The sequence below is a fragment of the Barbus barbus genome, assembly GCF_936440315.1.
Source record: "Barbus barbus genome assembly, chromosome: 5".
In the NCBI taxonomy this organism is placed as follows: Eukaryota; Metazoa; Chordata; class Actinopteri; order Cypriniformes; family Cyprinidae; genus Barbus; species Barbus barbus.
This window is the reverse complement of record NC_136733.1, coordinates 42,095,757-42,108,621: the sequence shown is the minus strand read 5'-3', so window position 1 is coordinate 42,108,621 and position 12,865 is coordinate 42,095,757. Positions and strand designations below refer to the sequence as shown.

Below are 12,865 nucleotides of genomic sequence, written 5' to 3'. Positions count from 1 at the left end.
TTTGCTTCAGGTACAGATTCTGTCAGGTCCAAACCGGAAGTTACAAAACGTCACACTCGCTCTGATTAGAGCATGTGTAAACGGGATTTATAATATTTAAATAATTTAAATAACCATCTATAAGCCTTGGTGTTAACTTTACGGTTAGGATTAACGTTACATTAATAGCATTACATCAATTTCTCTATATTAAACTGACTGATCATAGCTTTCAAGTCAGTTTCATACTTTATAATATGAAATTTAAGGAATACGTTTAATTACAGGATCACTATGTACTTATATATTCATATACAATCGATTAATTCTAGAAAATAATATTTAATTAGTACACTGCATTAACTCATTTATGAATGCAGAATGTAACCCCGTCCACCGGCGCCATCTTGTTTTCGCGATTAGCCAATCAGCGGCCTCCAAACTTACACAAGTGTAAAATATGCAAATTTTCGATGACGCACGTGTAGTACCTGGTCCGGGTCTCTGGAGCTCAGAGGATACACTGTGTAGTAAAATCTCAGGGTTTTGTGGTATGTAAGGACAAGGCACGAAACTTTGAGAGGGAGCTTCTGGGACATAGAGAAAGGCATCTACACTGTCGGAATTATAAGGACATGGTCCCTGTCCTCATAAACCCAAATGTCCCTGTAATGCTGGTGAGTATTCAGGTCAAAAGTCCTCGTAAACCACAAAAACCAACACACACACACACACACACTCACTGACCCGTGTAGCAGGTCGGTAAACAGCTGCTGGAAGATGTGAGCGTTCTGTGTGTACAGATGACCGTACGTCTGCGTGAACATCTTATTCATTGACTTCTCTGCCACATCCATCAGCTCCCGGAAAAACTCTGACACCACAAGGACAGAAGCCAGAGAAAAAGACATTTTCATTCATTCACAAAAAAACTTCAGGTCTCTATGACCTCCACAAGTGAATTTGTTTTAGTAGTTTTTTATAGTTTGCCTCAAAAAGTTGGCTGGGATTGGGAGTAAGAGTAATTGTGAAGTGAAGTGAAGTGACATACTGCCAAGTATGGTGACCTATACTCGGAATTCGTGCTCTGCATTTAACCCATCCAACGTGCACGCACACAGCAGTGAACACACACACACCGTGAACACACACCCGGAGCAGTGGGCAGCATTTATGCTGCAGCGCCCGGGGAGCAGTTGGGGGTTCGGTGCCTTGCTCAAGGGCACCTCAGTCGTGGTATTGAGGGTGGAGAGAGCGCTGGACATTATTTATTCCTCAGTATCTAAATATAATTCCTCAGTATCTAAATCCTTGCTTTGACCAATGAAACGAGACCTGTTCATTCAACTCGATTCTGATTCCTTGTATAGCAGGTTAAACCAGGTTACTAATTTTTCTCCAAAATTTCTTTCAGTGTTTGTTCTAAAAATAGCCAATCAACTCTATCGAATGCATTCTCTGCATCAAGGCTGAGAAGCATTGCATTCCTTTTATTTATTTTTTTCGCTACTGATTGTAAATTTAGGGCCATTCTTACATTGTTAGCTCCATGACGGCCTTGAATAAATCCAGTTTGTTCTGGTTTTATTACTTTTTTAATACATTTTTGGATTATTTTAGCCAGTATAGATATTTAATATTTTATAGTCCACACATAGAGGACTAATAGCTGTTACATTCCATGGGATCCTTACCTTCCTTATGAAAAACTGAAATGATGGCTTCTGACCACGATTTTGGTGGGTCACCTTGCATAATATTGGAGACAGATCATTCACAAAAACCTTATAATACTCTCCAGAAAACCCATCTGTTCCTGGTGCCTTATTATTTTTAAGATTAGTAATTGTTTCTTTAATTTCATCTTCTGTTATAGGATCTGTTAATTTACTCGCTTCCTCCATCAGTAATTTTGTCAATCAACAAGTGAATTTAAAAGCATCTGGAAATGCTGATTTAAGAGGTTAACATATATTTTTCCACATTACTGAAAACAATTTCACACATACTGCATATATCAAGCAGAGCAGAGGTGAGAGCAGTAAATTCACTCATCATGGCATACTGTTTAAATCTTTTCTGAACATATTTAAACTACTTCAGTGCTAAAATAAAAAAAAAACACAAAACAGCACATATTCTATCACATCTTTTTTAAATTAAAAATATGAATCCAAATAACAAGATGGACACAGTAGCATATCTGATGATCAATGCAATAACATTGCATGATTATTCAAATAAATACCCTAATACAAAATATTTAAATAAAAGACTTAAATATCTTTAAATTTGAAAGAAACAGACAGAAAAGTGACTGTGTTTATTCTCAAGCGTTAAAACCATGAGTGTTGTTTGTTCTTGAGTTTGTAGGACTCATAAACATCAAGAAGATGTTGTGAAAGATATGATGGATGTCAGAAGATCTTTTTCCTATTCACAGACCAATGGCACGAAAATGCTCATGTTTGATATTCGGAGTAGTGATGTTCGGTTCTCGAATGAATCGTTCTTTTGAGCGATTCACAAACCGAACTGAATCGAATTTTAGTTCCGGGTTCATGACACAAGACACACAGCCGAAGTAACACGTCCAACTCAACAAGAACCAAATGAGCCGGTTCGACCAACTGTCAAAGTTTGTGGAGGATTACCAAAGATTCTGATGAGTGAGTTGCTGACATTGCGTGTGTATCACCGCGGACTTGAACGAGCCTGATGTGCAAAGCTTCTTTATAACAAACAAAACATAGGATACCGGAGAAATGCTTTATTGTTTTATTAAAAAGCTGAGTTTTTATTAAAACATGAAAAACCTGAGTTTTAGTATGGTTTATTGTGCATGCAGATCATATTTTAAGTGGTTTAACTTAAATCAATGAGTTTATCAGACAGGTTTATTCTTTCTTACTTAGGATATGTAGAACATATCCGCGTTTGTGCATGTGTGCTGTAGGTGCAAAACCTTTAACATAGGCTAATCAGTATTAGTCAGTCGTAGGCTATCTTCCATAAAGGATCCGCGAATGAAACTGTGACTACAAACATTATTAACTTAAGTGAATGAAAGGCAATAATCGTTAATATGCGTTCACAAAAATAGCTTTTTATTTGAATGTTTCAATATGTGTTGAACCGGTTGAACAAATGACTTTGTGCCATGTTGCATCAATGAAACATTCGAATAGAGTTGTTAAAAAATAAATGCGTAGTGACATCATTGCTTGATAACATCAGGAGCTAATGAATTGGCTTTTTGAACCGGTTCAATGAGCCGAACTGTCTAAAAAGAACCAGTTCGCGGAAATGAATTGGACTTTGCATCACTAATTCGGAGGTACAGTTTATATATATATGAACCGGTATATAGTGTCATGGCCAAAAAATATTGGCACCCTTGGTAAATATGATCAAAGAAGGCTGTGAAAATTAATCTGCATTGTTAATCCTTTTGATCTTTTATTAAAATAAAATCACTAAAATCTAACCTTTCATTGGATAGTAAGAATTTAAAATGGGGGGAAATATCATTATGAAATAAAAGTTTTTCTATAATACACGTTGGACACAATTATTGGCACCCCTAGAAATTCTTATGAGTAAAATATCTCTGAAGTATATTCCCGTTCATATTCACAATTTTGAGTACTCCAGGGTGATTATGAACATGAAATTATCCAGCCATGGCTTCCTGTTTCACAGAAATATAAATAGGAGGGAAAACAAAGCCCAAATTCCCTTAATCATCCATCACAATGACTAAAACCAAAGAATATATTTCTGATATGCAGCAAAAGATAATTGAGCTTCACAAATTAGGGAAGTGGCTTTAAGAAAAGAGCTAGAGCAGTGAAAATTTCAATAATTAAGAATTTCCAATCAACAGAAAATGCTAGGAAACTGCTCGGAAGAGGATGTGTGTCTATATCATCCTAATGCACGGTGAGGAGGAGAGTTTGAGTGGCTAAAGACTCTCCAAGGACCACAGCTGGAGAATTGCAGAAAATAGTTGAGTCTCGGGGTCAGAAAACCTTAAAAATAATAGTCAAACAGCCCTTACATCACCACATGTTGTTTGGGAGGGTTTCAAGAAAAAATTTCCTCACTTATCCAAAAACAAACTCCAGCATATTCAGTTATCAGACAGGACTGGCACTTCAAATGGGACTGGCTTCTATGGTCAGATGAAACTAAAAAATGAGCTTTTTAGCAGCAAACATGTGTACAATGAAATATACTGCTGTATTTTTGATGTTGTGGGCCTATATTTCTGCTGGAGGTCCTGGACATCTTGTTTAGACACATGGAATCATGGATTCTATCAAATACCAACAGATAAAAAAATCAATAAATGACTGACTCTGTTAGAAATCTTATAATGGGCCATGATTGGATCTTCCAACCGTACAATAATCCAAACACAAACCTCAAAAACAACACAAAAATGGGTCACTGAGCACAAAACCAAGCTTCTGCTGGCCATTCCAGTCCTCTGACCTCAACCCTGTAGAAAATGAGTGAGGTGAACTGAAGAGAAGAAGCACAGTCATGGAGCTGGGAATCTAGAGTGATTCTGGATGAAGGAATGGTCTCTGATCTCTTGTCAGGTGTTCTCTAAACTCATAAGGCATTATAGGAGAAAACTCAAAGCTGTTAAACTGGCAAATGGAGGTTTTAAAAAGTATTGAATAAAAGGGTGCCGTTAATTGTGGCCAATGTGTATTAGAGAAAAACATTTATTTCATAATGATACCCCCCCCCCCCCCATTCTTATTATCCAATGAAAGGTTAGATTTTTGTGAATTTTTTAAATAAAAGATCAAAAGGATTTATCAAGGGTGCCACTAATTCTGACCAAGACTGTATCATGGAATGAAGAAAAAATGATCTGCCATGTCATTATGATTTTCTGGAAATATGGGCTGAGAGGCCATGTATTCCCTGGAATAAATTTGAAACTGAATATATTGTAAGAAATATAATATAAATATGAATTATATTATTTTGTCAAATTTGCCGTAATAAATTAATAAATTAAACGGCAATTCTGTCTGTCTCATCCTTTTTCTGAAGTTACCAGATCCAGATCAGATGGAGGACCTGAACTTAATAGGAATGGCCATTTTTTCTAAAAAACAAAAACAAAAAACAAAACGAAAAAGGCAGCAAATGCATTGGATGTTACGCTTTACCACAACATTGAATCACTCTAAAACACTGAAAAAAGGGTGAAGTAAGGAGTAATAGAGTTTGCCCCAAAGAGTATTCTACTTCCTGAGAGTCATGTGATTAGAGGAAGAGGGGGACACAACATATTTTAAAGACCTTAAACATTAAAAATGCATAAATGACAAAATTATATATTTTGGTGAACAATATTATAAATAAGAATACTGAAAAATTTGAAATTTGTTTGATTTTTATGACTTGTATTTGTGGCTGAAGTTATGCAAGCTTACTTGGGGACATGGAAGTTTAGCCTACTTGCACTAAAATCAGAGTAATTACATCTAATGAATTAATTTTGGGCACCATTTCTTGTGTTCTATGTAAGATGAGCATTTAGAAACGTATTAGCCCATTTTTGCACAAAATATATGTCATAGGGACTCAAATGGCACCGAATGCTAGGAATGACCCAATGAAATATACTGAAATGCAAAAAGTAAAATGTATAAAATACTTGAAATCTTTTCTTTTGTTAATTTAATTAAGTTTCATGGTCTCATGTCTGTTCATGTTTTAAATAAACAAACAATGACGGGGAATAACTTAATAACACACTTAATAATACCAACTTAAAAATATGTATTTAAAAACTATCTAAAAAAAAAAAAAAAAACCCTGTCCTCACGAGCGCCTTACATATACCTAAACCTACCCATCTCCACCCCCTGATCCCTAAACCTACCCATCTTCACCCTCTGATCCCTAAACCTACCCATCTCCACCCTCTGATCCTTAAACCTACCCATCTCCACCCCCTGATACCTAAACCTACCCATCAAAGAAGGAAAGTACCTGGTCCAGAGGGTGTGTCACCAGCCTGCCTAAAAATCTGTGCTGATCAGCTGGCCCCCATCTTCACACAGATCTTCAACAGATCACTGGAGCTGTGCGAAGTCCCCTCATGCTTCAAACGCTCCACCATCATCCCCGTCCCAAAGAAACACAAAATTACTGGACTTAATGACTACAGACCTGTGGCCCTAACGTCTGTAGCCATGAAATCATTCGAAAGACTGGTTCTGGCTCATCTGAAGGACATCACTGGACCCTTACTGGACCCCCTGCAGTTTGCCTACAGAGCAAACAGGTCTGTGGATGATGCAGTCAACATGGGACTGCACTTCATCCTGCAGCACCTGGACAGACCAGGGACTTATGTGAGGATCCTGTTTGTGGACTTCAGCTCCGCTTTTAACACCATTATCCCAGAAACCCTTCAGAATAAACTAACTCAGCTCTCTGTCCCCACCTCCGTCTGCCAGTGGATCAACAGCTTCCTGACAGACAGACAGCATTTACATTTATTCATTTAGCTGACGCTTTTATCCAAAACGACTTACAATTGCTATATATGTCAGAGGTTGCACACCTCTGGAGCAACTAAGGGGTTAAGTGTCTTGCTCAGGGACACATTGGTGTCTCACAGTGGATTCGAACCCGGGTCTCTCACACCAACGGCATGTGTCTTATCCACTGCGCCATCACCACCCACACCCACACCCACCACAGCAGTTAGTAAAGCTTGGTAAATTCACATCCAGCACTCGTACCATCAGCACTGGAGCTCCTCAGGGCTGCATTCTCTCACCACTGCTCTTCTCCCTCTACACCAACGACTGCACATCTAAAGACCCCTCTGTCAAGCTCCTGAAGTTTGCAGACGACACCACACTGATCGGCCTCATCCAGGACGGTGATGAGTCTGCTTACAGACAGGAGGTTAAGGAGCTGGCTGTCTGGTGCAGTCTCAACAACCTGGAGCTTAATACGCTCAAAACTGTGGAGATGATCGTGGACTTCAGGAGAAACCCCCCTGCACTCCCCCCACTCACCATCATGAACAGCACTGTAACAACAGTGCTGTTCAGTGTTGTCACTGTATATATATATATATATATATATATATATATATATATATATATATATATATATATATATATATATATAAATAAAACTATATACATATATAAATGCAACCATCAACAAGAAGCAACTGACCAATGAACATATGACAAACTACCTCTCATTTAAAAGAACCAATGCTCAAAATATCAAAATCAACTGCACTGGCAATAAACCCATAAGTACACTGCTTAACAATGACCATTTGTCCCTCCTCCTTGTCGATTCCCTGCCTTCTTCAGTTACTTTATACATTGCATGCCACGTACATAACCGAAATTAGCTAGCTAGCTGCTGAACAATATTCTAATTAGCAATTAGTCTAAAAAACGAAATATAATACAGAAAACACTCGACAAGTCAACAAAACATAAACAGAACATCTTCCCAAACACATATCAAGCTTTATTTAAAAACCTCGAAAGCATAAACACTCATTCAAAGTACCTGGAAAAGGGAGATATAAATAACCATAACCATAAGTTCCAACCTCCTCAGCACGAGCTGACTACATCTAACCCACCAAGAGAGGCGGGACTTAATGCAGAATAGCCAATCATCAGCCGGTGTCACGTTTGAGAGGGAGGAGTGCAGACACAGAGCGGCCAGAGAAACGGAGCGACTGCAGTAAGGCGTTTGTGCAAAACTGCGGAAAAACTGCAGAAAAAGTGCGGGTGTTGAACCCTCTCACCGGGAAAAGTGTGGGTGTTAAAACACCCACATCCCCCATGGGTGCGACGCCCCTGCTACTCCGCCATCATCGAATCCATCCTCTGCACTTCTATAACTGTCTGGTTCAGCTCAGCTACCAAATCTGACCTCAGAAGACTACGGAGGGTAGTCCGGACTGCTGAGCGAATCATTGGTACAACCCTCCCCACTCTCCAAGAACTGTACTTATCCAGAGTGAGCAAAAGGGCTGGTAAAATCACTCTGGACCCCTCACATCCAGCACACTCCCTCTTTGAACTGTTACTGTCTGGTCGACGCTACAGAGCTCTGAGCACCAGAACGACCAGACACAGGAACAGTTTCTTCCCTCAGGCAATCCATCTCATGAACACTCAACAATAAACATGGAACACACAACTAATACATTATCCATTCACCACACTCACTTATTTTATTTTTATTTTTCTCATTTCTAATTTGCACATACTTGACCTGTACATAGTTGTCTATATTATACATTGTGTTTTTTTTTTTTTTTTTTTGCTTTGTACATTGGTTATTGACTATATCTTATTATTTTGTTTTTATTACCTGTGCCCTGCGAGCCCTACTTGCAGCTGTCCTCTTCAATCTGACGCCGCGGTCCCTTTAAGCGTTGCCAGGGCGACAGTGTTTGTGTTCCGGTTCTGCTCGGCGCATGCGCGTTGCGCGCGGGAAGAGTCGCTCGGCGAAGCAAACATTTCCTGAATGTCGTTGGCAATGGCGCATTACAGAGTGAGTAAACAAACAAACAAACAAACAAACAAACAAACGCACGCACTGATAGACGCTGTGGGTTCATTCCTGCTGGACTCTGAAACGCTGTTGACGAGTCTGTCTCTGTAAAGCTGTATAAAGCGCCGTGGAGAAGAAATCAGATGGGTTTAGCTTTTAAAAGCCTTTTTAAATCGTGTAAGTTATCTTGAATGAACGCGGTGTAAATGTGTCTGAATCCGCTCGAACTTCGCTTTTCTTCGTGATGTCTGAATAATTGAATGAGTTTGTATGAAGTCTCGGGTTCACACAGGTGTAGAGAATCACATTAAATAGCAGAGCATCCGCTAACTAACTTAACTAACTAACACAAACTGACTGTGTTTATCTTAAACAAAAATATTTTTCTCCTCTCATTCATAACACTTGATGCATTGTTATCTAATGAAAAGACCTTCAGACTGTTTCCAGTGTGATGTAGTGGTCTCTGGTTAAAGAGGAGAATAAACACGATCATTATCTCAGGTAACACTGCTTCTTCTTCTGTGGTGCACAGGTGACTGAGTCCAAGCGAGAGCAGTTCAGGAGATATCTGGAGAAGGCTGGCGTTCTCGAAAGCCTCACCAACGGTAAGAATATCACAATCCACCGAATGAATGAACGTCTGATCTTCTGACCTGTTCTTCTGCTTCTCAGTCCTGGTGGCTCTGTACGAGGAGAACGAGAAACCCAGCAATGCCTTGCAGTATCCTTACAGAGAAACCTGCTGCTCTCCAAAACCATCGATTACTCGCATAATGCCCTTCTTTCTGCTTCAGGAGACATGGAAATAGACACCAGTGTGAAGCTTTTATAAAGAGATGCAGAAGCAATGATCGTGTGTTACGGTAGGGCTCGGTGAAATGTCATGTATTTTTTGTTATTTTTTAAACTAAAATCGTTCCCTTGGTTCATGAGCAGCAGACTAGCCTGCAGAAAACACACAAGTTGTGTGAAATCAAGGTGAAAAATGTTTCCATCTCCCATTATTCACAGTAAACCACCTCAAGCGAGTGTAAAAACCTTCTTGTGAATTAAGAGATTTCTTTTTGAAATCTGGTGTTTCTGATAAATAATGCATTACATTTCAGTTTGTTTTTCACCAGATCCTGTCTCTCACACACACACACACACACACACACGCCAGAACGTCGTTCTGTGATACTTCTGCGTCTTTACCAAACTGTCTGCTGATGATTCTTTAAACTTCTGCTTTGTGGTCTGAAAAAGAAAGAATGGCGGTAAATGAGGACTGATTTTCATGTTTGGGTGAACTAATCCTTAAAGGCCCGGTTTCACAGAAGGGGCTTAGTTTAAGCCAGAACTAGGCCTTAACTAACCCAGGTTAAAGAGCCTTAACTAACCCACCCGTCAGCTTCATCAAGCATCAGCTGGGCGTGGGACCCGAGGCAGAAGATGCTGAGAGTCTGCGGCTGGAACTGAACACTTTACAGCAGAAATATGATCAGCTGATGGAGGAGAACAAAGAGCTGAGGAGCAGGGTGAGATATGAGCCACACACACGATTCCCAGAGAGTTTAACCAGACCGCTTCACTCAGACTGGTGTGTGTTTGTGATTACAGCTGCTGCAGCACGAGCCGGCGCCGGACGGCGGAACAGAATAATTCCACAACACTTCACATACCTCTTCACATCAGAAGTCTTTGAGTTCCTTCGTTTTGTAATAAATGCATGAGGAGAATTTTTGTTTTTCAGCCAAAGTGTGCCTGATATTTAATAAAAGCATTTTTTTTTTGTTCCTAATTGACTCCTGCTGTTTAGTGATTTATAAAACTACAAACTCTAGTTATGTTTAACATAAGTTGGACACATGCAGACCACGCTAAAACAAGACTTTAATTTAGACCATGATGCTTTAAGATAAAATATTGGGGCTTTTTATAAAAATGCATGGTAAGTTTCTTAGATGTAAGCTATCACAGTAGTCCCATTCAGACTGTTTAAAAGCTTCTGTCCCTTGTTTTAAAAATAATATCTAATGCACCCAAGATTACTCAATCAAGAATCAGTAATAAGCAAATCATTCATTCAGGTTTAACAGATATATTTTATACACACTGCCGCTCAAAAGTTTGGGATCAGTAAGATTTTTAATATTTTTTAGTGGACGCTCTTCTGCTCATCAAGACAGTGATTGTTCAATCAAAAATACAGAAAAAAACAGTAATATTGTGAAATCTTGTTGCAGTTTCTAATATTGGTTTCCTATTTTAATATACTTTAAAACTGAATTTATTTCTGTGACGCAGCACTGTATTTTCAGCATCATTCCTCCAGTCTTCAGTGTCACATGATCCTTCAGAAATCATTCTAATACAGTGGGGCAAATAAGTATTTGATACACTGCCGATTTTTCAAGTTTTCCCACTTACAAAGGATGAAGAGATCTGTAATTTTCATCGTAGCTACACCTCAACTGTGAGAGACAATCTAAAAAAAGAAAATCCAGAAAATCACATTGTATGATTTTTAAATAATTAACTTCCATTTTATTGCATGAAATAAGTATTTGATCGGAAGAAGGTCATGTGGTCAGATGAGACCAAAATATAACTTTTTGGTATAAACTCCACTCGCTGTGTTTGGAGGAGGAAGAAGGATGAACACGATCCCAACCGTGAAGCATGGGGGTGGAAACATCATGCTTTGGGGGTGCTTTTCTGCAAAGGGGACAGGACGACTGCATCGAATTGAGGGGAGGATGGATGGGGCCATGTATTGCAAGATTTTGGGCAACAACTTCCTTCCCTCAGTAAGAGCATTGAAGATGGGTCATGGCTGGGTCTTCCAGCATGACAATGACCCCAAACACACAGCAAGGGCAACTAAGGAGTGGCTCCGTAAGAAGCATTTCAAGGTCCAGGAGTGGCCTAGCCAGTCTCCAGACCTGAACCCAATAGAAAATCTATGGAGGGAGCTGAAACTCCGTGTTGCCCAGCGACAGCCCCTTAACCTGAAAGATCTGGAGAAGAACTGTATGGAGGAGTGGACCAAAATCCCTGCTGCAGTGTGTGCAAACCTGCTCAAGAACTACAGGAAACGTCTGACCTCTGTAATTGTAAACAAAGGTTTCTGTACCAAATATTAAGTTCTATTTTTCTATTGTATCAAATACTTATTTCATGCAATAAAATGGAAATTAATTATTCAAAAATCATACAATGTGATTTTTTGGATTTTTAAATTTATTTTCTGTCTCTCACAGTTGAGGTGTACCTATGATGATAATTACAGATCTCTCCATTCTTTGTAAGTGGGAAAACTTGAAAAATCGTCAGTGTATCAAATACTTATTTGCCCCACTGTATGCTGATTTGAAACTTGTGCTGTTTCATATTGTTTTTTTTTTTGGAACATGTGCTTTTTTCTTTGATTCTTAGATGAACACAGTTAAAAAATATAGCATTTGTTCAAAATAGAAATCTTTTCTAACAATATAAGTCTTTACTATGACTTTTTATTCATTTAACACATCCCTCCTGAATAAAAGTATTAATTTCTTTAAAAAAAAGAAAAAATGTACTGACCCCAAACTTTTGAATAGCATTGTATACAGTCAGGTCCATAAATATTGGGACATCGACACAATTCTAAAATTTTTGGCTCTATACACCACCACAATGGATTTCAAATGAAACGAACAAGATGTGCTTTAATTGCAGACTGTCAGCTTTAATTTGAGGGTATTTACATCCAAATGAGGTGAACGGTGTAGGAATTACAACAGTTTGCATATGTGCCTCCCACTTGTTAAGGGACCAAAGTAATGGGACAATTGGCTTCTCAGCTGTTCCATGGCCAGGTGTGTGTTATTCCCTCATTATCCCAATTACAATGAGCAGATAATAGGTCCAGAGTTCATTTCAAGTGCGCTATTTGCATTTGGAATCTGTTGCTGTCAACTGTCAAGATGAGATCCAAAGAGCTGTCACTATCAGTGAAGCAAGCCATCATTAGGCTGAAAAAACAAAACAAACCCATCAGAGAGATAGCAAAAACATTAGGTGTGGCCAAAACAACTGTTTGGAACATTCTTAAAAAGAAGGAACGCACCGGTGAGCTCAGCAACACCAAAAGACCCGGAAGACCACGGAAAACAACTGTGGTGGATGACCGAAGAATTCTTTCCCTGGTGAAGAAAACACCCTTCACAACAGTCGGCCAGATCAAGAACACTCTCCAGGAGGTAGGTGTATGTGTGTCAAAGTCAACCATCAAGAGAAGACTTCACCAGAGTGAATACAGAGGGTTCACCACAAGATGTAAACC

The 12,865-nt window shown here is 39.0% G+C and overlaps 1 protein-coding gene across 1 annotated transcript; it reads left to right on the top strand.

Annotated features, from left to right (window-relative positions):
• Positions 1–8,483: 8,483 nt before the first annotated feature.
• LOC306869896 (c-Myc-binding protein-like) lies at positions 8,484–10,342 on the top strand. The gene is made up of 5 exons (XM_079416823.1): positions 8,484–8,556; positions 9,092–9,164; positions 9,232–9,280; positions 9,950–10,076; positions 10,159–10,342. Exons 1-5 carry the CDS (start codon positions 8,530–8,532, stop codon positions 10,198–10,200), a joined length of 318 nt encoding a protein of 105 aa, XP_079272949.1. The 5' UTR covers positions 8,484–8,529; the 3' UTR covers positions 10,201–10,342.
• Positions 10,343–12,865: the final 2,523 nt, after the last annotated feature.